The 25,153-nt window shown below is 42.0% G+C and overlaps 3 protein-coding genes across 9 annotated transcripts in view; 1 reads left to right on the top strand and 2 right to left on the bottom strand.

Moving 5' to 3' along the window:
- asic1c (acid-sensing (proton-gated) ion channel 1c) overlaps window positions 1-16,642 on the top strand; it is a 37,220-nt gene extending 20,578 nt beyond the window's left edge. For 2 of the 7 annotated variants that reach the window (XM_049746988.2, XM_049746992.2), the window contains exons 2-11: window positions 7,938-8,088; window positions 8,712-8,839; window positions 11,118-11,268; window positions 11,332-11,388; window positions 11,674-11,827; window positions 12,444-12,535; window positions 12,632-12,711; window positions 12,792-12,863; window positions 13,566-13,618; window positions 15,258-16,642. In XM_049746988.2, coding sequence (XP_049602945.1) covers window positions 7,938-8,088; window positions 8,712-8,839; window positions 11,118-11,268; window positions 11,332-11,388; window positions 11,674-11,827; window positions 12,444-12,535; window positions 12,632-12,711; window positions 12,792-12,863; window positions 13,566-13,618; window positions 15,258-15,336 — 1,017 coding nt within the window. In that variant the 3' untranslated portion in view covers window positions 15,337-16,642. Of the gene's footprint in view, window positions 1-1,504; window positions 6,504-7,937; window positions 8,089-8,711; window positions 8,840-10,475; window positions 10,604-11,117; window positions 11,269-11,331; window positions 11,389-11,673; window positions 11,828-12,443; window positions 12,536-12,631; window positions 12,712-12,791; window positions 12,864-13,366; window positions 13,544-13,565; window positions 13,619-15,257 lie in introns of those variants that run through there. The other 5 variants (XM_049746986.2, XM_049746985.2, XM_049746991.2 and 2 more) reach the window with 5 other exon arrangements.
- A 152-nt stretch (window positions 16,643-16,794) lies between these two features.
- On the bottom strand, window positions 16,795-20,971 carry cdk5 (cyclin dependent kinase 5). Its single transcript, XM_049747006.1, has 12 exons — window positions 20,774-20,971; window positions 20,401-20,489; window positions 20,258-20,325; window positions 19,997-20,057; window positions 19,873-19,929; window positions 19,709-19,804; window positions 19,563-19,637; window positions 19,247-19,343; window positions 19,000-19,069; window positions 18,792-18,852; window positions 18,639-18,719; window positions 16,795-18,472 (listed from the first exon to the last, which is right to left on the bottom strand). Exons 1-12 carry the CDS (start codon window positions 20,808-20,810, stop codon window positions 18,386-18,388), a joined length of 879 nt encoding a protein of 292 aa, XP_049602963.1. The 5' UTR covers window positions 20,811-20,971; the 3' UTR covers window positions 16,795-18,385.
- Window positions 20,972-21,080: 109 nt separating this feature from the next.
- Window positions 21,081-25,134, bottom strand: abcb8 (ATP-binding cassette, sub-family B (MDR/TAP), member 8). The gene is made up of 16 exons (XM_049746975.1): window positions 24,948-25,134; window positions 24,162-24,489; window positions 23,940-24,095; window positions 23,775-23,869; window positions 23,610-23,715; window positions 23,278-23,439; window positions 23,113-23,198; window positions 22,936-23,033; window positions 22,754-22,859; window positions 22,649-22,682; window positions 22,434-22,570; window positions 22,246-22,340; window positions 22,040-22,173; window positions 21,813-21,960; window positions 21,491-21,741; window positions 21,081-21,373 (listed from the first exon to the last, which is right to left on the bottom strand). The coding sequence occupies exons 1-16, from the start codon at window positions 25,043-25,045 to the stop codon at window positions 21,290-21,292; spliced, it is 2,118 nt and encodes a 705-aa protein (XP_049602932.1). The 5' UTR covers window positions 25,046-25,134; the 3' UTR covers window positions 21,081-21,289.
- Between the last annotated feature and the right edge of the window lie 19 nt (window positions 25,135-25,153).

The raw sequence follows: 25,153 nt of genomic DNA, 5'->3' as shown, positions 1-25,153 counted from the left end.
TGTCCCAAGGTGTCCAAAACATGCGTATTGTTGCGATGCCATATGGTTCGACAAATCTCCGCTGGCGTTAAGCGTCATGCATTATGAAGCAAACATATGCTTGTTGTCACCACTACGCCTGCTAATAATTCATTATTATTTTCCTATGTAAATATTGTAAGCATGATAACAGCTATTAGAGCTTCTCGTCTGTATGACGTTCAAAGACACCCAAGCAATTTAGCAAGGAAAGGTGATTGTTCTCACCACCCTCCTCCCTTCGTATTCGGTGATAAAAATCATGTCAGCAGAATTTGAGTGCAACTTAATCGTCCTACTGTGGAGACAGGTTGCATTTGGAGACTTTCAATGAAAGGGCTCATTGACTTGACTGATGAAAGCTAAGCACGGAGAGGAGCAACATTTCTTTGTCCGACGACCCGGTTGAACAAAGGCTTTTTTTTTTTTTCTAATCGGGCACAAAAATGGAATCAAAAAAGGTGGGCTACATTTGACTGGTGCAAAACTGCACACTGAAGCTTAAGCAGGCAGATTTTGATCCATTAGGTGACCTTGGCTTTTCACATCCGCCGCCACACAAAGGGCGAATTTCAGCTAAATGTCAGAAACTGGAGACGGCCTAAGTATAGAGGGGGGCTGATTAAAGATTCATGGAGCCGTCTGAATCGCTCCTCCTCGGCCCCGCGGATCTCGCTGCGGGAGGCTTCCTCTCGATGCAGCGACTGGATTACCGAGTGTGCGCGTCAGCAGCACAGTGGCGAGACCATCAACATCTGACAATTAGAGCACTCGATGGAATCTGCTCCTACGTGTAAATCTCTACTTCATTGATGCATTTATAACCAGAGATGTATATTTATTTATAAATAATCAGTCTTTTTCAACACCATCTGCTTAGGGGTGCAAATTAGTACGAACGGCATTATCATAAAGGTTTGGCTCAAGGATATTTGATTTATTTTTGTTAATCGCGTGATCATTCCTGGCTCATGCCGATGTTCCATATGCTGCTGTTTTTGTTAGCAAATGACAACAACAAATTGGCGGAGGTCTGCACTAAACTCTGAATTATGGTTCTCTTTGTATGTATGTCGCTGTGCCTCTAATGTAGCCAATGAGACATGACAGCAACAATGGAAGCAGATGTTCGGACTAATCTGTGGATATTAATAAGCCGCTACTGCACTTGTATTTATTCACCCTGGAGCTATTTATCTGTAGAGATTTGGAGAATATTCAAATTTATTTAGATCACGATGCCTTTTTCCTTCAAGGTAACAGCAAAGTCAGATGCAATTTGTTCCATATTGATGGTTGAAGTTCTAGTTTCAAAGTATTGTACTGCTTTGTTTTAATAATTATGAAACATTTAAAACTTGTAATCTCATTTGCGTTCCTATGGTTACTTTTACTTATGTGTGAAAATTACATTATGAGCGATTCACCCACTCAAGATTCTACTAAAAAAATGCATGAGAATATTTGCTCCAGCTTTTTTTTTTTTTTTTCCACCCCATTATCGTTATTAATCTCTTTGCTGTCGTGTCGAGGTGATTGATTGTCTCATTAAAACCAAAACACAGAAGTGATATATATTTAGAAGGCGGGGACTGCTGTGTGTGAGAATCTGGGTGTGAGCCGTGGCCCACAGCTCCTGCTGGCGTTTAGTTTGAGTCCATTTTTTGTGTATATTTTAAGTGCTCTATTAATCAAGTTGAGAGATTTTTTTTATTTTTACTCAATGATTAAAATACTATAAAAAGCAAGACAGTTATAAAAGAGAGCTTGGATGGAAAGAAATAAAAGCAGGGGAAGGATAGCCGAGTCGGACATAGATTGAGCTGGGACTGGGACCGCGCCGGGGTCTGACACCATCATCGCCAGTCAGCCGGTTTTGGAGGCGAGCCAGGGCTGCGACACGCAACTTGAGGCATGAGTGAGGCGTGTGTGTGTTCCAGGAGCGTATAATGACCGCGCTGTGTGGAGCGTGAAACGGAAGGAGCCAAGATGGCTCGCGGCGCCTCTCTGCAGTGCAAATAATAAATAAATCAACTGTTGTCCATGATGAGCAAATGTGTCATCTTTTCCTTCCATCGGTGTTGCCAGTGTTTTCGTAAGGCGGATCAATACCGCTGAGGAGGACTAATTTGTTGTCGAGGGAGCCTTTTTTTGCTGACTAAGCAGAATGCCAAGCCATTAAGAGGTGCCACTTGACAGCAGCCATTATGTTAATGAACTTATTAGAAGTAGCACACAAACATGAACATGTCCAAAAACGATAAAGCTATTAGGCCTCTGGCATAGCATCCAAAACAAAACCATCTGTTTTTATAATAAGCCACACGTTTGTTTTTGTTTTTTTATCGAGGTATGACTCACCTTTCATATCTCATGTCCTTTACAGCTCAAATGACATTTTTTTTGTTTTGTTTTCCCACTAATGGCTTTTGTGCTCTATTTCCTGCTCTCTTAAGTCAATAAAAGTGATGACTTGCTTCTTCTGTAGTATTAAATGGCTGTCTTTATTAGGTATCGAGTTTCCCTTTGCGCGGGAAACATCACGTTGCATTGTTATGCTATATTGACATTGAAAGGTTCGAAGCCTTGCAGATGTTTCATCGTGTGACTTCAGATGTACTGTTTGTCGTCAACACAAGAGTTCCACCAATCCGTGGACGGAAGAATAGCCAATTAGGAATTTCTTCTTTGTATTTTCTGGATGCCCTGTGGCACCATGCTGCCTCTCGCAGGTCAGTCTTGGTACTGCAGCAGACATCTGGTTTGGAGGAGAAAGCTTCTGCTGTTCTTTCTGTTGGTGCTGCTTACACAGAATCATGTTTTGTTTTTGGTTTGATCAAAGAATGACTTGGATTTTGGAAGTCATTGTGAAGGCGGAAGATTTTTACTTCGCATTTTGATGTGTATAATCTAAAATTCAATGTTGAAGCCATTTTGCCCATTTCCTCAGTTTGAGCAATGGAGTCTTAAAAAAGGTCTTCACTTTAGTTGCAACCTGCAGATGTCCCGTTCTTGCTGTGAAGCAGATTGGCTAATCACATGCACCGCTGCATGTTTAAAAAGCAAAATGGGGGAAAAAAAGCTGCTGGCAAGTGCCGACTTTGCGTCATTCCAGGATAACTGGGCTACAAGATAACGCGTGCTGAGTAAGCAAAATGCAACCCTACATTGAATATGGATCAAAATGAGAATATTTTTGCAAATGAAAGTGCTAGGGAAGGATTTTTTTTTTTTCAGGGAGGCAGTGAGTGACTTTATCAGCCTGCAGGCTGCCAACTAAAAGCTTGAGTGACAGCATGCAATAGGAGACATTTTAGGCAGGTGCTGCCGACATGTCTTTTCTTACTGATACCAACTTGGACTTGTGGACTGTGCCCGTATGCTTGCTGATATTCTGCCCCAGTGTGCCGTGAAATTATTTAATGTGGTGTCGCAACACCCAGCTACTATTTGTCGCTTTTAATCAATTAAAAGCTACAAAATCCCTGTCTGGCAGCTATTGTGACGCATACTAAGCGGCTGTGTTGCTTTCCCGGACCCTTTAAAGGCAGACCACAAGATGTCTCCCTTTGCTTAAGAAGGCGGGCGGCCGTCCACCAGCGTGACCGACCGCATGTTGTTTGTTGAAGCTGTCTCCTCACATTGAGTCGACAAGGGAATATATTTTGGCACATATAGACAAACATTTACACCGATGGGAAAATGTAATTCTTTAATCGAAATTAATTTGACATGTAGATCAATTATATGACAACAATGCCAAAAAGCATCCAATTTGTGCAATTTTCAGGTTTTAGTGTTGAACAAGGATCTTGCTTGCTAGCGGCTAGCACAAGAGGCTAGCTTAACCGTATCTCTCCCCTCGGTGCTCATTTGTGGCAAACAGCACAAACAGATTGTCACAGAGCATCTAAATCCAAATCCCTTGTTGCTATGACAAAGAGTCAAGCCAACAAAACAAGAAATACAAAATGTACCACAGAAAAACAATGGAGGCTGTGCAATTCGATTATGATTGGCTAGCAACTTCATATTTTTTATGTATATTCATTGCTTCTATGCCCAAATATTGTCAGACTTCTCTTAATACTACATTTATTGAGTTTTGAGTGAATAACATACTTTTTGGGGGACATAATGATAAAAAAGGCACGCTAACTTATTAGCAGCATGGCGCCTGTAAACGGTGCTTTTCGCCTTCCATCTCAGCGCCGTCTTTTTTCCAATGTGCATTTAATTGCCGCCACTTTCTCATTCGGTGTGGAGCGTTCTCGCTGGCCCTTGAAGGACCTCGTCTCGTTATTCCTTTTAAGCCCTGCTCCTCCTTTTAATGAGACCTCTGGGGCTCAACTGGGCTTTGACAGGAACGGGGCGGCCTTGTCAGTGGCTTGACAAACTCACAGATCACTGAGCCTAGGCAAAAAAAAAAAAAAAAAAGTCACATAGGAACTGACCGCTTGTTTAAGGGTTTAAAAAAATGATGTGAAGACTGAGATAAAAATAGAACAGCGGAATCTAACGCAAGTGGCAGAAATAAGATCTGGATGGAAAATATGATACTGATGATTATTAGCTGTGGCGCATTTACTTACAGTTAAAAAAAACTCGAAAATAAGTGAGCAATTGATCAGGTCTATGCAAATTTTGAAAACAAATAAAACCTCAGAGAAACCTTTAAAAGCAAGACCAAACTGAAAGCTCAATATAAGGCTAGAATGAGTTAGTTTTGCTTCTATTACTAAAAGATTTAGTTGTGTTCCCCCCAAGCATTTTCATTTTAATTCCATTCCTTTCAAAGCTTGAGGAGATGCCGACTGGATATGAAAGACTTAAAATGATTACCATCGCTTTGCAATACCGGCCGTAACATCTGACGCCAGCAATAACTCGTAATAATGACTTTGGGGTCAAACTGCTGACAAAGGACAATTTTGAAAGCCAGCATTCATGTATCACACAAAGCAATCAAGCAAAGGTCTAGTTAAGGGGGTGTGTCATTTTTATGGCGCCACCACCGGCATAAAAGAAATCTATGCACGGCCGGATCGACGGGGTCACTAAGTGGAGCGACTGGGCTGTAAGTCAAATAAGGGCGGGGCTTTCCTAATTCACCCTTACTTTGCTTTGATTTCAGAATGTTAATAAGGATACAATGTTATGTTGTGTCGGACTAAAAAAAAAAAATCTACTTTTATAGCCCCTATAAAATGCTGCGATTATCTTAAAAGCATAATGTTTATTTAATAAAGCCACATCTGCATGCAGCAAGGATGCAAAAATTACGATGGACCCTATTGATCAAAAAAACAAGCTGCTGGTTTTTTTTTTCTTCCAAAATTATAGAGCATAAATTTAATTAGTGTGACTTTTTAGTTCTGATGGATTTACTCCTTCCGTGTCCCAAATCGACTTCATGGGTGGGGGTGGTGTTATTCATCCGCTGGCTCCACCTCACTATAGAGCGAGTGAGTGCGTGCGGGACGCAACAAGCTTTCTCTTTCTTTCGGCGGGCTGCGCGTCAACAGACTGAAATAAAAGCACCTCTTCAATTTGTGCTGGAAGAAAAAGGGAGGAGCACCAAAAGAAACAAACTCCAATTCTGCAATCTGACATTGGAGAAGGGAGTCCCAGTCCCCCCAATTTTTTTTTTTTAATCAAGATTTTTGTGTGACATCTGCAACTGAATGGACGGTTGATGATTTTCAGCGTCAGACGTGTTCGGCTGGTTGGTTCAATAGATTTTCTTCATCCTGAGGAGCCACACTTGATGTTTCTGGCAACAAATCCGCAAGCCTGAGCAGAGAACACAAAGGCTCCCGTCACAGCCGCTGGGGATTTTCAACCGAGAAGTCACGTTGGAGTCGTCGTAGGTAAAAGGAGCAGAAATGGTGATCACTGTTTCCTCGCGAAGCGACGCCTCGGAGTTTCTCAACTTGAGCAAACCAACATGGAAAGAGATGACGGTGAATTTCGTCACGAGGACTAAAGTCCACGGCTTGAAGTTTATGTTCTCGCCTCACAAATCCAAGCTGCAGCGGGGGGCCTGGGTCGTGGCCTTTCTGGTCAGCGTTGCCCTCCTCCTTACCTGGTCCAGGAACAGAGTCCTTTACCTTATGTCCTACCCGGCCGTGACCAAGATCTACATGGTGTGGGCTCACAGCATGTCCTTCCCGGCCGTCACCTTCTGCAACAAGAACGTTTTCCGCACGTCCGGTCTGACCAGGGACGACCTGTATCACAGCGGCTACTGGATGGACCTCCTGTACGCCAACCACACCGTGGTGGAGAGGAGCTTGGCCATCCTGAAGGAGAGTCACAAGCAAGGTTTGCTGAGCCTGCTGGACTTCAGCAGCTACGCCCGACTGCCCCGATACCAGCGCGTCAACACCACCGAGATGATGGCACGCCTCGGACACCGGCTGGAGGACATGCTGCTGCAGTGCAGGTTTCGCGGTGAGACCTGCACCGCCAAGAACTTCAGCACTGTATGTAGATGAAGGTGTTTGTCACATACGTGTGTATGAGAAAATATGGCGGGGGATGGGTACCTTTGGATCTTAAGGCTCTGTAACAGATTGGCACTGCTTTGAATTTTTAAGAGTCAGCTGGATTATGGCGTGGTGGGAAATCAACTTCATATATTCTCCAATGCTAACAATACCTTTAGTGCGATTTATTTGAGTCCTTCCGAGTTTCTCTCAATTTCAAATCAAATTTGCTTTGCCAGCAATGTCGGATGACTTGAAATGAGATTGTTTATTATTCAGTCAAGCTAGCTCAGTCCTAATTTATCTTTTAGCTTCTCTAATTAAACATCTACAGCTCTGTGGAGGGGAAAAGACATTGATTGACAGCCGCAGGTGGCATTTGTAATGCATATTTGAGTTCCAGTCCACAGCTTGTACTGTAATGACATCAAAAAAATATTCCAAAGGCAAATAAATAATGCCCGAAAGTCACTAGGGTACGAGATTACTTCTTTCTTTTTTTCTACCTGCTGCATGTTTTATCTCCTTTGTGAATTTTGAGCAGAATTATATGTTGCCAGATATTACATCACATTTTGAAAGTCATGTGGCTCTTGAAATAAGAAGCCAATGTGACTTTTTGACATTTTGTTGTAAACACTGGATTAGCATTTAGCATGCTACGTCATTAAAGAAGTGGCTTCTTTAGCTTCATGTTGATTTCTGAATCAAACAACTAGCTTTGCAAAGCATGAATTTCACCCAAGGAGTTAAATCTGTCAATAATCTGCTTCAAATGAGATTGAAAGCCTGTCCTTCATTTTCTGCTCTATACTTTCCCCTCAGGCCTTGCCGCTGGTTTTCAACTCTGACGAACACATTGATATTGATCGAGCCGTCGGCGTTTCAATCTCAATTCAAATTGAACCACGCCGATTTAATCAACCACGCCGTCTGCATCTAAAACGTCAGCCGTTGCCTTGCTAACAAAATCTAAATAAATTGTAAATATTCATATTCATTGGAGCGGCTCAAGATTATGGTGGCAGAAATGTCCAATTTATGCCCTACAAGCGCTGAGGCTTTTCTCAGTCGACTGGATTTATCGAAGCAGACGTACATTTGGTGGGAAAAAGCCTTCTGTGGAAATGACGCATCAATCCTTAATTAGCGGCAAGACACGCAAGTATCTTCTACCGAGCCAATTGAGTTTGTTTGTGAGCGTCGGCTCGCTCGTCTCTTATTTAATCACCAACAAATTGGCGTACCCGTGGGAAATTTGCAGCGAAATTGGCCATAGATTGATAGCGACTGCCGTTCGGAATCACTTGAGTCATGAGTCTGCCTGGCGTGTGGATCCCCACATTGATCACATTCATTCAAACCTGGTTTTGGTCAAATATCTATACTCTTAATTTACTCCATTTTTTTTTCTTTTTTGGGCTCCTACAGATTTACACACGCTACGGGAAATGCTACACTTTCAACTCCGGACTCGACGGCAACCCGCTGTTGACCACCTTGAAAGGAGGCACAGGCAATGGCCTGGAGATCATGCTGGATATTCAGCAGGATGAATATCTTCCTGTCTGGGGGGAGACAGGTTTGTGCACTTGGACTTTATTGTGTGTCATTAATAGTGACTGGCAAAAGCCGCACAAATCACGTTAAGTTAGTTCATCCACAGACTGAATTTTTGTTTCTTCACAGGAACGTCTCAGTAAATGACAAAATGGTGGACAATTATTTGTCAGAACAGTTCAATACAAAAATGTGATATATTTTACAGATTGACTGAGATGATGGGGAGGTCTTGTCGGTATAATTATACTATATTACAGTTTGTGATATTTAAATATTAGAATGTTGATTGATTAGATTTAGGGAGGGGGGAAAAAATGGGCATCTATTTGAGGAAATACGGTAAGTATTATATCGGAGCGCAACAAACAAGACAAAGGGGCCAACACGGTATAAATAATGCAATTTTGAATTTGCAGCAGATCTTATACATTTATTGAACACCCCCACTAGGCTTCACGCATTCCTTAACCACGTGTCATAAATCTAACATGTGATCTTGGCTTCCAGCACAGCATGCTGCAGCATCCCTGCCAATGAAAGAAGCGAGAAAGGAAAAAATAAAAATAAAATCCCCACCAAATCATATTTCCACAGGCGAATTTGGCCTGATAAAGGTGTGGCGTGCTGTATGTATATCCACAGATGAGACCTCCTACGAAGCGGGAATCAAGGTTCAGATCCACAGCCAGGACGAGCCGCCCTTCATTGACCAGCTGGGATTTGGCGTGGCTCCTGGTTTTCAAACTTTTGTATCATGTCAGCAGCAACTGGTACCGCATTGTTATCACATTCATAACCGTCGTGCGCCATCAACGCTTGGCTGCGTGTTTGCCCCGACCCCTCCCTACGTCAAATCCTTTGCCAGGCTATCATCAATTCCTCAGAGCAAAATCAATTTCAGTACAAGTGGAGTGCTGCCAATTTAACGAGCCTCATTATCACCGTGAAAAGCTACCTTGCTCCCCGATTGGTTGTTGTTGACGGATTTTTCATCTCTATTTTTAGGTAGCATAGCAAGTTTGAGTGCAAGAAAATGAGAGTCAGAAAACAAATAAAAGGAAACAAGAAGGATCAAATGTTTTCCAAATATAAATCTTAAATGAGCATTAACTTCACAGCCATTGTTTTGACAAACACAAATGTGTGAGTGTTAAATACACAACACAAATGCGAAATCGACTTACCTTTTATCAGCACGATGATGTAAAGTGACTTGTCGAGACTTAAAAGCTTTAATTCAGCGCTCACATGACAATATCGAGACCCGTAACGCCATATTTGGTCGGTATCTGGTTGTTATGCCAACAAATAGTTTGCAAGTTACGGTCTTGAAAGATATATTTGGAATTCTGTTGATTACATGAACATATAATAAAAGGAAATTAAAGGTGACTCAGACACGTAAATGTGTGTTCCAACATTGTGAGATTCAAGACCCACAAGGCCACTTACGCAGGTTTCTGGTTGTTATGCCAACACATCATTGCAAAAAAAAAAAATCAACTTAATAGCAAGGACTTTATTTTTTTATTTTTTAAATGAGCACATCCTCCATGGCAGCCTTCAAAAAGCTTTTGGCTACCTGTGTCAGACTGACGGACTTCTTAAAAGGTCTTCTTTCACATTGAATTTGACCATCAAACTCGCTGACACCTTGTTTCCTCGCGACGCACTGTGAAGATTTTCCCGAAATGCTGACAGTTCAGTCTTGCTGTGGCCTTTTCAATCCTGTCGATAAAAGATGAAAAGTGGCTTCGCACAAATGACAAAAGCTGTCCGTTAGGACTGCAGCAGTCATTCATTCAAACATTGGGTTCATTGTGTTTCATTGATTTTGCTCCCATTCGTCTCAGCCCAAAACCACGAGCATGAAATACAAGCCACCTTGTTTTTGTTTCAGCAGAATAACATGGGATGACCCAAAACCTGGACACCACAAACATGGGAACACAGTCCTGCTCTTTCCTTTTTTTCTTCAAAACACCACAAAGATGCATTCAACCATTTGCATCTGTAAAATAATGTGCGCTATTAATTATCACGAAGACTAAAAACAAGCACGCAGGAGTTGTCATTTTATGATTCATCACCACAGCGGCGTCAATTCATTATGCGCCAAACATTAGTGTCTTATACAAAAGAACAGATGGATGATGAAATGGTGTCATTTTAAATCATGCTGTTGAAATCAATTACAGAAACTATTAGTTGAACTTTTGGATTGAATGCCATTTTGGAAAAAAACAATTGTAGCAGCTTTGTTGTTTCAGCGTGACGCTAACGGGCTAGCTCGGCGACGGCAGGAGGCTCTCACTTCTTTCGATCTCCTGCCTGCTTTCGTGAACTTTTTACTATTAATGACGCGCGCTGGCTGTGTGTTCCCTCACCCCTCCCCCCCTCGCCCAGATGAGACGTCTTATGAGGCCGGCATAAAGGTACAGCTTCACGCTCAGTCAGAGCCTCCTTTCCTCCACCAGCTGGGCTTCGGGGTGGCCCCCGGCTTCCAAACCTTTGTTTCCACCCAAGAGCAGAGGGTAGAGTACAGTCCGCTGTTGTTTCTCTGGGCTTGCTGCATGCCACAATGTTGATGATGTCCTAACCACCCAAAAGTCCCTGCAGGGTGAAGTCCCGCCCCCTGTTCATCTTAACTGGTTTTGCATTTGTTATGCTTTAATGTCTCCGAACTTTTGTCCACCACATTACCCCCCGCCCACCCTCTTCTTTATCGCAGCGGTTCCAAGTCCAGTTGATATGCGAGTTTTGGTTTGAGCTCGATGGTTTTTCGTCTTCTGGTTGTGGTGTCCAGTGTGAGCCGGTCTCTATTCCCATGGTACTCTGTTTTCTCCTCTTACGAGATGAGACCTGCATCCTTAATGTTCTGCATGGAGTCTGCTTGTTACCGATGTCGGTGTGACCACACGTTTTTTTTTTTTTTGTACACCGTGTTGGGTTTTAAAGGCCTGTCAATATTTTTGATTGGGACGTGAAAAGCATGCCGTAATCCGCTGGAACAATACACTTTTTTTTTTCTTCCCCCCCTGCCCTCAGCTTCAGTACCTCCCTCCGCCTTGGGGAGACTGCAAATCGACTCCCATCGACTCAGAGTACTTCTCCACGTACAGCATCACCGCCTGCCGCATCGACTGTGAAACTCGCTACCTGCTGGAAAACTGCAACTGCAGAATGGTCCACATGCCGGGTAGGAGGTCGGCAAAACGTTTGGTTAATGTCAGGCGTAACCGTGATTGTTGTTTGAACGCAGGGACTTCCACTGTGTGCACACCTGAGCAGTACAAAGACTGCGCTGACCCGGCCTTAGGTGAGCACACCAGATTCATTCGTTGTGTCATCACTGTAATATTTAAAATGAAGTACTACTACAGCGAATGCCATTATTTGAGGAAAAAGAGAATTTACTGTATATGTAATGGTCTTAAATGAAAAGCCCCTCCCTCCCCTTCTGGGTACAATGCTTTGCTTTCATGGAAAGTGAACGATGGCAGCGACTGCAACTCTCCTGATGTGTGCCGAGTTATTTTTAGCGCCTGTAGCGTGCAGGATTGTTTCTCCGCAGCGATGTTTGACGGCCTTTGATCATCCACAGACTTTTTGGTAGAGAAAGACAACGATTACTGTGTGTGTCAGACCCCCTGCAACATGACTCGCTATGGCAAGGAGCTGTCCATGGTTAAGATCCCCAGTAAAGCATCTGCTAAGTATCTGGCTAAGAAATTCAACAAAACTGAGCAGTATATCGGGTGAGTATGACTTGGCGTTAGTGGTTGGGTAAACTACAACACTGGTGCTCAAACTTTTTACACCAAGTACATTTAATTTAAATTATATTTATTGAAATGTAATTTTTTAATCTAATTTTATCTATCATAAATTGCGGTATCGGTACTTGGTATCGGTATCAATGAGTTCTCAGGAGCGAGTACTCGTATTGGCATCGGTTTGAAAAAAAGTCAAATCCAACATTAGGCACAGTTTCAGTATTTTATATCATTAACATGGCGGGGAAAAAAAATCTACTTTAATGATTTAAGTCAAATATATTTCACACGAGATAAAATACAACTGGACGGATAAAAAACAAAATGCGCTCGTTGGTGCCGTGTCCATTGCTAAAATCGCACACGGAGTACCACTAGAGGGCGCCTGTGTAGCACATATACCACACTTTTGGAATCTCTGCACCAGATGCTTGTGTTTTTCTTTCTAACGTGTGCATGCGTGATGAGTCTCCATCGTTCACCTTCAATGTAACAATAATGAAAGTGTACTCAATTATCACATGTCGACCGTCAGTCACGAACGGCTACTCAAACGTGTGTCGGCTGTGCTTCCTGTGTGACCTTTGCACCTCTCCAGAGAAAACATTTTGGTTCTGGACATCTTCTTTGAAGCTCTGAATTACGAGAAGATCGAGCAGAAGAAGGCATACGAAATTGCCGGGCTTCTCGGTAAGACCTGCGGCTGCAGACTTGGCTGAAACCCCGACGGATGCTTTAACATGAGAAATAACACATGTCCATGTCTCCTCACGTCTCATCTTCAAGGTGACATCGGAGGGCAGATGGGTTTGTTCATAGGAGCCAGCGTGCTGACAATACTGGAAATATTTGACTACTTATACGAGGTAAAGCCACAACTTTTTTTTTTTTTTGTCCTCCCAACAGTTCGCAGTCATTATTTCTGACTCCTAAATGTTGTTTTCAGGTATTCAAAGACAAAGTTTTGGGGTACTGCATGCGCAAGAAGCGACCGCAGCGCTGTCAGAGTGACAATCTGGTAATCTATCATCATCTCTTTCGATGCTCATCGTGAAAAATTGCAGTGGGGGGGGATTCGGGAGGCTCTTCTCCCTGATGAGTGGAATTAGCTTAATTTGACAGCTGTAATGCTAATTTTATGACATTAAGTAGCTTTCGTCTGCCAAAATACAACTTCCCCTGTGCATTGGTTGGAAAATAATATGGCTAACACTTTCCCAGCGTGGCTCCTTAGATGTCAGAATTTTTTTTTTTTTTTTAAAACATCACAACTACTAAATAACAAAAGTTAAGTGAGAAGAAAAGATTGCATGCAAGTCAGGCCAACTTTGTCGTTTGTGACTGTGAGGGTGAGATAATGGCACGGCAATTTTTATTGTAAAATTTATTGTACTTCGCGCTTTCACTTGACGAGTAACTTGTGATATTTGCTGCCTTGTGCACCATCCATGTCATACGTTTGTTCGTCATCTCCGCCTCTTCCTCCTCCTCCGCTTCTCAATGTGTCCCATATCTCACCAGACACCTCACTAGTGAAGTGAAGCTCATTTAAAACGTTGACTCGCATCCACTTCAATACCTCACCTTATATAACGTGCATTCCACGTCATCTTCCACCTGTTTTTTTTTCCCTTCTTCTTTTTTCCAAACACCAAACGCATTGTGCCTACTTTCATCTCAGTCACCCTCACCCATCTTTCTTTCATGGTGTCTATTCCAGGAGTTTCCAGAGACCCCAAGCAGCCCTGGTGTCACGCCTAATCATGCCCCCAGGTAGCACGCCCAAGTTGCTAATATATACTCCCACACTGTCATTAAATCATCTCACGCATCCTCATTCCCCCCCACTCCCCTCATGATGTCACATTCGTTTTAAAATAAGCAGCAATTTAATGATAGCATCATCAACACACAAATTGCAAGCCTGAAATAATTATGACGACGCTAACTTGGGCCAAATTAGGGAACCTCACTCCATCTGTGCTTTAACATTTACAACAAAGCATTATTTTTAAATACCTGCGTTTTTCCACCAGCAAATTAGTCTGAAGGCTTTTAATTGGATAGAAAAAAAAATAGCTAACTAAATTGACCTATAACAGCTAAATAAGAAGGAAAGGCTATACAAGAAAAAAGAATTAAAATTAAAAACACACTTATTAGGTGAAGAAAGAAAAACAATAGCAACATGCCTCTTTTCCTCTATGTTGCTGTTTCATAGCGTCTCTCATCGTGATGCATTCACTGTACCGTTTTTTTTCTTTCCCACTGCAGGGCTACTGTATAGTCAAGTTGAGTGCAGTGGAAAAAAAAAAAAACAGTTGATGCAGTGCAGCTAGCGAGTGCCTCTTTACTCAAGGACAGTTTGCCTCGGGAAGCAATCAGAGTGGAAATCTTCTCTTTGTCAGTTTTACGGATGACTTGAGTCGCTTTGATTCTCTGCGGACGCAGACTTTGTTTCGGCAAATAATGCCGCCTAGCCCTTGTGAAAATGCATTACATATTCATTGAAAGCTTGTATCACTTCCCCGTAGCGCTGATGCTCCGTTTTAGAGGCCGGAGCACAGATAGCATCTCGAGACGCATTACTTATCACACCATTTGAAAAGACTTCTTTGTCGGCGGGAAGCTTTTCACACTCTGACTGGCAGCAAATGTTTCGGTATCCGTGAATAGACTACATATTGGCCGCATGTTTTTCCCTCGTGACCAACGCTTTATTACGTACATCCCAATGGAAAAGAAGAGCAGAAAAGTCTGAAAAAATGGATTCGGTTTGCAAAAGTCTTGATTAATTGAGTCTGCTTTCATGCAGGACTGCAGAAATTTGACAATATTTACTGTTGAGATATGAAAATTCAAACAATTTGAAACAATTTCAGGTTAAAGAGGAACTAAATGTATAAATGTTGTGAGCAAGAATATGTTTTATGCATCTCCACGTCTAACAAAATATTTTGATAATATCACGTTTGTGGAATAAGAATAAAGCAAGTTAATTCATTTCATCTAGCTCAGGTGGCCGCCATTTTGGTTAATAATGAACTCTCATTGCAAATGTCGCGTGACCAAAGCCGAAAAAAAAAAAAAGTGAGCCGTGACAACATATTCTTCCTAAGAACATTTTTGTCTTTAGTTCCCCTTCAAAAAAATGTCTCTAAAAGATTAATCAATTATCAAAATAGTAGTTGATTAATTTGATTAGTTGCTGATTAATCGAATTGTTGCACCTCTGTACAACACGGACTAAAAATGAGGACTAAGATTGTGTTTTTTTCCCCCTCCTCCTTTCCTTTCACCCTCATGTTTACGTGTGCTTCACACATCCTCATCATCATTCCTTGGTTTGATCCCGTTGACTCATCACGACCCCCCCTCCCCCCCCCACACTCCTCTCCCCGTCTTTCCGCAGAGCACCTGTGACACACTCCGGAGTCACTCGGACAGTCTCGGATTCACGCCGAACATGTTACCTCGTCACCCGACTCTAGGCAATTTTGAGGAGTTTGCTTGTTGACAACCTGATGTTTGTGTTTTTTGTTGGGGTGAGGGGGGGGGGACAGCAAACTGTGAAACAATTGATTTATCAGAGAATAACAAATACCGTAGAAGTGTACAGTAGTTTCTCAATACCTGGATTGAAATAGAATACTATCATAAAAAGAAACACAACTCAGGTTTAAATGCAACATAATTTCTTTTCAATCCCAGTGTCCAAAAAGCAAGTGAAGTTGCTACGTGACCACAAAGAAAAACACATGGCTTCTTTATATGTGCTCCTTCTCCAGGGTGACCTTAGCAGACTGATTGTTGTTGCTGTTGATCTTAAATCCATCATGTCGTATATCAGAATGGAAAACACGTGTGATCATTCACTTTGCGGATGCGAGCAAAGCTGAAAACATCTTTCGTTGCCTTTCTTAATCATGTCAAGTGTGTCTTATTTCATTGGGATGAAGGAGTATGAGGGCCACGCTGAAAGACTAAAACAGGAAAAGTAGGAGTACAAAGGTCCTTTTTTCATGCGATTGAAATTTTGACCAAAAAGATACACAAAATATTCATCATATTTGTTCAATTTTTGTAAAAATGACTAGCCTCGAAATATTACAACTATTTCTAGTAGTACAGCGTGATTTTCACCCAAAAATATTTTCTCGTAAAATTCCTGGAAAGACCGTGACTGTGATCGTTTTAACTTCATACTTCACTATTACAAAATATTGCGTAGTAATATAACCCTCCCATAGGTACAAATAAAAACATTTTCTTATTTGTCAATGTTGCATCATTACTCGCATATTCCCATAATTCATTGACTTGCTGCACTGTTCCTCTTCTTCTCAGTGTGGCCTCGACTCTTCTTCATCGATAAATCAGCACAATGCCTTGTGATAGTAATCTATTGTCTACAGAAGCTCCGATCAAAACGGTGACCTGGAGCGTGTATATAACCACAAATGAATGCCATAAAGAAATGCCGTACTGTTCATTCGTGTCATGTATAAATTACAGGAACAGGTACAGTATATATAGACCTTAGACCGACTGTTTCCATGTGTGGGATGTAGGCCATAAGTGTCTTGGTGATTAGCACTAACGTGACTTGAGAATCATCCACGAGTGACGCACACGTTCCGTTCCTTAACGACACAAACGCATTGTACAATTCCACCGTTGTATCCCGTTGTTATTCTTCTTATTCTAAATATTCCTCAACGTGTAACAAAAGTCACAAATGACACTTTGTGATGTAACAACGATCGAGTATAATAAAGTGGATATTTACCCATCGGACTCGCGGCTGTTGGCCTTTTATTTCTCTGATAATTTCAGCATTTACTTTTTTGGAAGTTAATCGCTCTAAATATTAGTATTTTGTGACTGACATAGCATCTGTGAAACTAGCATTCAAAGTGACGAGGGGGGTAAAAAAAAAAACAAGGAAGCGCATTTATGTCCACTTTACTGAATACTCAATCTTATTAACTTCTACCAACAAAAGCAACTTGGCAAAAAAAAAAAAAAAAATCACTCTTCACTGTGAAATAAAAACCCAAACGTTGTCTTAAAGAATTCTACATGTGAAACTTCATAGAAAACACTTGTGGCTTTGACAACGTAATCCACTTCAATTGTACAGAGCCCGCTAAACGCTACAGAACACAGTAGTACTAAACCAAGATTCACATTCCAGCATTAATAAATACATGCAACCATATTTCTGCATCACTACCTGACAAAAGAAGTGATAGCTGCTCTGAAAACATCTCAAGCTTTGTAGGCTTTGGCCCTAACAATCAAAATGAACGATATTATCGGAGTATAAGCGACGTGTTAAAATAAAAAATTAAAAAGGCAAGAAAATATGAAAATGCGATTTGTCCTGTTTAAAGTGTGTCATAGATCAGGTGCAGAGTAAAGTACGGCTTGTGGGCCATCTGCGGGCCCGCGGCAGCATTTGATCTGGCCCGAAATACAATTTTCAAACAATAAAACCTCAGCATATTTGTTATAAATCAATTCACAATACGCTTAAGCCATAACGGCTTATTATTTTCAGTAATGGTAAACGTTTGTTCGAATGTTTCAGAACATTTCTGCAGCGATTTTGGAAAGCCCTCGGAGGAATTGCACAACCCTGACAGTAGTGCACTACAAACAATGTGTGTGTGTAGATATCCAAAGATAATATAAATTATATTAATGGTCCACTGTGACACTACTGGAATTATATTGGCTCGTTTATTGAAAACCAGCTGCAATAACGTCAGTGTGCAAAACTAACAGCGAAAATCATGATGCAAAACAAAATGTTTAAAAAAAAAAAAAGTGTGCAAAGACAAATATAAAATAGGGGCCTTATACAAAATCATAAATTAACTTGTCATGCTATTATTGTCATCATACAATCGTGAAAGAGGCGACCGGAAAGGACCGTAGGTTTGTTTGATAAAAATGGAAAATATCGTTTTATTTTGTAGTGTTTTTTTGGAGTCAAATTCTAAATGTTGTTTTGATTAAGCTGCAACTCACCGGGAGATAATAGCTGCCCGGAGAATATTTTTCAATGAATGAGGAGCAGCACAGGGTTCCTCCAATTTTGGACTAGTGGCCAATTTATTTAATTTTTTAATTAGGTCCACCACAAAATCTCAGTGTAAAGCTGCTTTTTCATGATGTACCCACTTGATGCATTTTGTTTTGTTGTCATCTTTTGGACTCAGATATTCAAAATACATTTCCTCAAATTGTGGCTTCAGCTCTATGAGACCAATTCTGCCTAGCAACAAGTGACCCCTAAGTGGTTCTGTGGCTGTGTGTTAAATTAAAAGTTTCTAAAATTTGTTTCTAAATTTATAGTCCTCTACCAGGGTAAATGAATGCAGTCGGTAGTGTGTGGTATAAAAGAGCCGCTTTGGCCACGGTTCTTTTAAGGTGGGATCGGCCTTCACGGAGCTGCTTCTAATGACCTGCTAGCGTGACTGGGAGGACCGGATTGATTGGCGGCTGACGTGGAACCGGGATGCGATGAAGGATTTAGGGCGGGCAGAAGTCGGCGAAGTAAGGATGCTGCAAGGCTTCCTCTGCGGAGATCCTCTGTTGCGGGTTACATTTCAAAAGGTTCTGTGTGGGAGGACAGCAAAATGGTCACTGGGGCTTTCTTGTTTATATTTTGTGGAACTCTTACGACATATTTATTTCCATGTTTTCCCAAATTCTAACTATTTAATTGGGTGCAGTCAGGGCTTCCTTTGGAGCCCTCTGTCGCTGGGCAGAACGTGTGCCGTACCTGAAGAAGGTCTCGACCTGTGCTGCTGAGTTTGGGCACCACGTTGACCAGCGAGGTGGTGGCTGGATACAAAGGATATGGCTGCAAACACAGCAAGCGGTGAGTCCAAAACACACACAGACACACATACACGACACTTTGTACATGTGCTACCTTGTAGTCTGGGAGCTTGGTCATCATCTGCCACTGCTCTTCTGTCGGCGTTCCCAACAACGTGCCGGGCAGTTAAAGAAAGCGAAACAAAAGCTACAGTCACAAAATGTGTGGCGTAAATGGGAATTAGCCAATTGGATAAATCTAGTCTAAATGGAATAATCCAGACTACATTGACACGTTGAGAGACAGAGAAAAAAAAAGATATCTGAAGATTCTTTTCAGCTGGTCGTCCACGTCATTCCCGGGAAATAAAGGCCTTCCGGCGTTAGCGAGCTCTGAATCCAAAGACAACAGATCAGATACATAACTCCAGACAAACTAAGTTCTAGGTTTATAGCACCATTTTTGTTTACAGTGTCAGTCAAAAAAAAAAAACAGTTTGATGACCGGACTGCATTGGTGTACCTAATGAAGAGTCCAATGAGTGTGTGTGTGTGCACTGAAAATTATACCTGCAAATATGCAGCCAGCAGACCACATGTCGATGGAGGTAGAGTAAAGTTTGGCGCCAAACAGCACATCTGGGGGTCGGTACCACAACGTCACCACCTGCAGGAATTTTCAATTTGATAAAAATGTACAGTACATAAAAAACATGACACCATAGGAAGTGTTTGTTTTTAGTATATATTGTTTTCCTATATTTCCTACTTTATTGATTTAAATCCCATTTAAAGCAAATGTGAGTATCTTCCAATGATTTCCAAGGGTCATTCATGTCTTCAGCATTTAACTAGTTAGCGATTAGCGCGCCATACGGTATCTTACCTCGGCTGAATAACACCTCACGGGAATACCGAACGCTCGAGCGAGCCCAAAGTCGGCCAGCTTCAACTCGCCATTCTGTAAACGCAAGCGTGAATGAAACGGATGTATCAATACGGTGCATTATGTGTCTTTGCAGGTTGACTCACTCTGTTGATGAGGAGATTCTGCGGTTTAAGATCTCGGTGAAGAACATTGCGGCTGTGACAGAAAGCGAGTCCCTTCAACAGCTGGAACATGAACGACTGGAAAGACGAAGGAAAGCTGATGACTGACACAGTTGGGCTCAAGTGACACCATTCTGATTTCTTACCTTCACTGTTTCAGGGTCTAAATCTCCATTGCAACTATCAAAGTACTTCTTCAAATCCTGCATGGTGGAAAAAGTAAATATTAGCTCAGATGTCTACAAGTGAGCCGATTTGAGGTTTTCTCACCTGGTCACAATATTCAAAGACCAACGTTAGCTTCTTGTCACTGTGCAACACGTCGTGTAGTCTGCAAAGGACAATTAAATTAGGGATCACAATTTGTGTAGAATTTGCATGTGCACGCTGGAGAACAGATGCAGAACTGGATCATTTTAAAAGATGAATTGTAATATGAAGTCTTTGTTTTGGAGGCTTTGTGAATTTGTTAAATTTCTCCACTAAGTTGGAATTTAAAAAAAAGTCTGTAAATAATCGACATGCACTGACCGGACTATGTTTTTATGCTTGAGTTCCTTCAGCAGGCAGATTTCTCTCAGGGCAGAGCTTGGCACGCCCTGTAGGGGGTGGAAAGCGGTTAGCAACATCGTGCTAGCGTGCACAAATACACCAGTTTGAATTCAAACACACACCTCGTCGTCATCGTCCAAACGGACTCGTTTCAGGGCCACTATTTCGTGGGTTTCTCTGTTTTTAGCCTTGAACACAGTCCCGTAGGTACCTGAGGAATTGATGTCAATGTCACAAAAATAAATTAACTCAGATTGAATGACACTGCTGAGCTATATGAGCATGGCTCGCTAGTTAGATCATCGCCCCCAACGCTAAGGAGATCACACGGACATTTTCATGAGCACGTTTACATCAACCTCACTATTATAAATATGGACTGAGTAAGCACACGACGTAAAAAACAAGCTAACGTCAGCTAACAGATAAGATGCATAGAAGCTAACATAGCAATAGCGTAAAATGGCATAACAGCGAGTATTTATGAAAACTTACCCTCGCCGATTTTTTCGAGTTTTTCATATTTCTGCATGGCCGCCCTGTTTTAGCCGGCTAATAAGTAGCCAGCGGAACAACCCAGTGACCAAGCCCCGAATTTAATGGGGGGGTTGTTATGATTGCTAGCGTTAGCTTCACGCTAACACTTGCTGCTCCGGAGCGCTCTGTACAGTCGAGCTTGTTGCGCCCCCTACAGACCACATAGGTGCATTACCTCGTCAAAACCTGCTGTTAAATAACTGTATGCGTAAATACTATTTCCACACTTTAAATAAGAAATATGCCAAAGACATAAAAGAGACAGTTTCATTAAAGCATTCTTTATTCACAATAGTCATGTACAGTAAGCTTTGAATAGAGGTAAATTACATTTAGAAATCTTAAAGACATTGTAGTAGTGTTTGTTTTTTTTCCCCACAACTGGTCCACTTAAACTAAAATCTCTTATATCTTAACTCATTTGACTGATTGGATGTGAAATTAGCATCTCCGATAAACATATTTGAGCGTGGTTTATTTCTGGCCCTCAGCTCTTTGTCTTCGGATCAGGTCGCAATACAATCCGCCTCGGCGCAGCAGTTCCATGTGAGTTCCAGCCTTAAAGAAAACGTTTTTTAAAATGATAGACAAATACCTTAAATATCTCCAGGATTTACTGAATAACAATTAGTTAACGAAAGGCATTTTTTTTCACCAATTAATGTTGAAACTCACTTCTACTATGCTTCCGTTGCTCATGACGCAGATGAGGTCAGCTGCCTGGATGGTGCTCAGGCGGTGGGCGATGATTAGAACAGTGCGCCCCCGGCTGGCCCGGTCCAGAGCCTCCTGCACCACTCGCTCTGACTCAGCATCCAAGGCGCTGGTGGCCTCATCCAGTACCAGGATGGTTGGATTCTTAACGAGGGCCCGGGCAATGGCGATGCGCTGTTTCTGGCCTCCTGATAACGTCACCCCGCGTTCGCCTGGCATGTAAAGAGCCAAGAGGTAAGCAGAGCTGCAGTGAGCAAGGGGACACGTTATGAAAATCTGGTACCTAGCACGGTGTTATATCCTTCTGGGAAAGTTGTAATGAATCGGTGAGCATTGGCTTGTTTGGCAGCGTCAAAGACTTCAGCGTCGGTGGCCTCGGGCTTCCCGAAGCGGATGTTGTCCATGATAGACGCTCCAAACAGAACAGGCTCCTGTCGAGAAGAACGTGACACAGGTTTAAAGTCATTATCTTAATTGACCCATAATGGATGAAAGATGATTTTCTTTTACTTGATTAATAAATCCAATAACTTGTCCCCTGAGCCAGCAGAGATCAAGCGTTCGAATGTCGAGTCCGTCCAACATTACGACGCCGCTCGTCGGGTCATAGAAACGTTCCAGTAAGGACGCGACTGTAGACTTGCCTAAAATAAACAACAGATGTTGCACGTTATTGTACAGTTTACATCCGGCTGTCTGATGACATCATTCATTACCGCCTCCAGATTCCCCGACAATGGCGATTGTTTTGCTCGGTGGCAGCGTTAAGTTGAACTTGTCCAAAATCTGATGGCCAGGTCTTGTTGGGTAACTACAAATATAAAACGCCCCAAATGAACACAGACCCGTAATGGTAGCACTTGATGTTTCTTGTTCACTGAAATGTCGAAAAGAAGGCTCCAACCTGAATGAAATGTTGAGAAAATCAACTCGTCCTGTCAGAGAATGATACGGAATGCGTCCCCCGCCGGAAAGAGGAATTGAAGGTTTCAACGACAAATATTCAAAAACACGAGCCCCAGCGCTTGTTCCTCTCACCATCTGGAAAGAAAATGTGGAGGCAATGAGAGCGAACCAAAGCCAAGAATTGACTTCTGAATTTTATTTCAATTGACTTACCTGCCCAAATAGGATAGATATACTAGCTAAGGACCTAACAAAAAAAAAAATTGGTTAAAATATTTCTGATTGAATGCATTTTTATCAGATGAGATGTCTTATTACCTCTGCACTGTCTGGGAAGCAACCAAGAAAGACATGAGGTCTCCAGGCGACATTTCATTGCTCGAAATTAGAGTTCCTCCGGCAAAAATAGTTCCGAGAACAATACCTGCAAGGAGATAACGAAATAGCTGCAAACTTTTTTCTTGAGTAATTTCCTTCCTGGTTAAAATGAACAGACTCACAGTTGAGAGCGATGTTTGAAAGTCCCTGGAAAACAGCAATTCCAGTCCCAAGATTTTCATTCATTTCACAAGATTTGTCAACTTCGTACGCGTACAACCTGGGAGGAACGCAGCAGAAATGAAAACGTCATTTAATCGCAGCTTCCGGTAATAAGAAATGAAACGCTTTCCACTTACTGTAGCTCCCGCTCTTCCATGGCAAAGGCTTTCACTGTTCGTACATTACCGAGAGCCTCATCCGCCACTCCCGTTGCTTTGGCAACCTTCATAGAAACAAACAATAGTTAATAGCTGCAATACAGTTCCCAACTAAAAAAAAAAAAAAAAACATCCTCCCCTCACCTGTTCTTGAGCTAACCGGGAAAGTCTTCGGAGGAACGAGCCAATGAGAGCTCCCGCCCCGACTAGACAGGGGAGGACCACCACGGTCAACCCGGTGAGTTTTGGAGAGATGACGTAAAGTGACACAAAGCATCCCACTGTCTGCGTGATACTCCGCAGACCCTAAAAGCATCAGCAAAATACATAAATTTGAAACCCTGACAACTTTTAACAACTCCAAATACTGCATGTCCTAAAATAGTGACTTGGCGCGATAGAAAATTAATGAATGACTAAATTAATACATAAATAACCACCTCCACCTGAAGGCCACTAGTGCGTTTGCGTCGTACCTGCGAGATGACCAACTTAAAGGAAGACTTGAACTCCTGAATGTCCGCTGTCAAACGATTCACCAGTTGTCCAGTTTTGTTAGCGTCAAAGAAAGCCACATCTTGTCTAAGTGACAAAAAGGACATCAACGACAGGACGTGTTTTCAGTAGTTAGGATTAAATACCTCAGTAGGGAGGCGAAAAGGGTTTTCCTCATGTCCGCCGCCACCCTTTCTCCGACCTTCGATAGCAGGATGATATAGCCGCTTGTCAACAAGCCCTGTTGTATATTTCCCATCATTAAAGCAATTACATTATCAATGGATCGGTTGTTTGGAACGTTTTCATACTTGGATGCCGTACAGTCCGAGCAACTTAAAAGCAGGTCCTCTTATCTCACGGACATAATTCCCAGTGTGTTCCCTCAAGTAGCGTGCTACAACATTCACCAGCTCCCCCAACATCATTGGAATTTGAATGTTTAAAACGGCCGCACCGAAAGCTAGCTGAAAAGAAAACAAGTTGATTATAAAGACAGAAATGTTGCATTAGATTTCTGTGCACTGATTTACCACAACAGCGAATGTCAGCGCAAACAGTTGAGGCTTCACAAACTCCCACAGGATGTGCCATTTGAACTCTGGAGGTTTGGTCACAGTCTCCACTCGGATGTTGTTGTTGTTCTGGTCCGCCTCGCAGTACACGGTGTGGTAAAACAGTCTCCCGGCGACTGTAAGTGCTGCTGGTGCGAGGATGAACCGCAGTGTCGCCTCAGAGCGTTTAGATGCTCGTGTGGCTGATTGCCGCAGAGCTCTGTGGGCCGCGGTCCACAAGCGATTGGTGACATTCCCGTGTTGACGTGAGGCGCTGAATACACTGCATCCTGAAGATGAATGCAATCTGTATCCAAAAAAAAAAAGGTTAAATTCCTAAATGAGGGGTCAGAAAATACCCTTGCATTTACTATCGTTAGTGTCCAAGAAGATACTAATACTCCAGTAATAATGATCCCATTTGTAGTATATAAACTATTATTAAATGACCAATTTTAGGTATTTTTCTGGCTTATTTTCTATTAATAAAATTGGCCTACTTTGACATTTAGTCCCTGATTGGTAATAATTTCAATTGAGACAGTCGAAAAGCTAATTCATAAAATATTTTCAATTATTTACAAAAGGTTAATTTTGCTCCATTAAGTCAGACTTGTAAAAAATATAATGAATAATAATATGGAGGTGTAATTGGTCCAAACAGAGTGCACACAAGCCTGTTATCGACTAAGTAAAACAGGGTTAAGGAGCACCAACCATTAAGCTGTCATAAGCCCACTATGCTAGCAGGTCACATTACCCTACCGTGAATATTTCCATAAACCAGCCGTATTATTGCATCGCAGATGTAACGACAGCGACCGCAATGGCACAGCAAAATTTAATTTCCAGAAATACCACATTTTAACAGCCTTTTTTTTGTAAAATAACAAATAATAGTTTGTTATCCGAGGGCTACAAGCGCGCCGCCATATTGAATTCTCCCACAATGCATTTCACACGAGAGATTG

This window comes from Syngnathus scovelli, chromosome 17 (genome assembly GCF_024217435.2).
Source record: "Syngnathus scovelli strain Florida chromosome 17, RoL_Ssco_1.2, whole genome shotgun sequence".
Classification (NCBI taxonomy): domain Eukaryota; kingdom Metazoa; phylum Chordata; class Actinopteri; order Syngnathiformes; family Syngnathidae; genus Syngnathus; species Syngnathus scovelli.
This window is presented reverse-complemented; position numbering and strand designations above follow the sequence as displayed.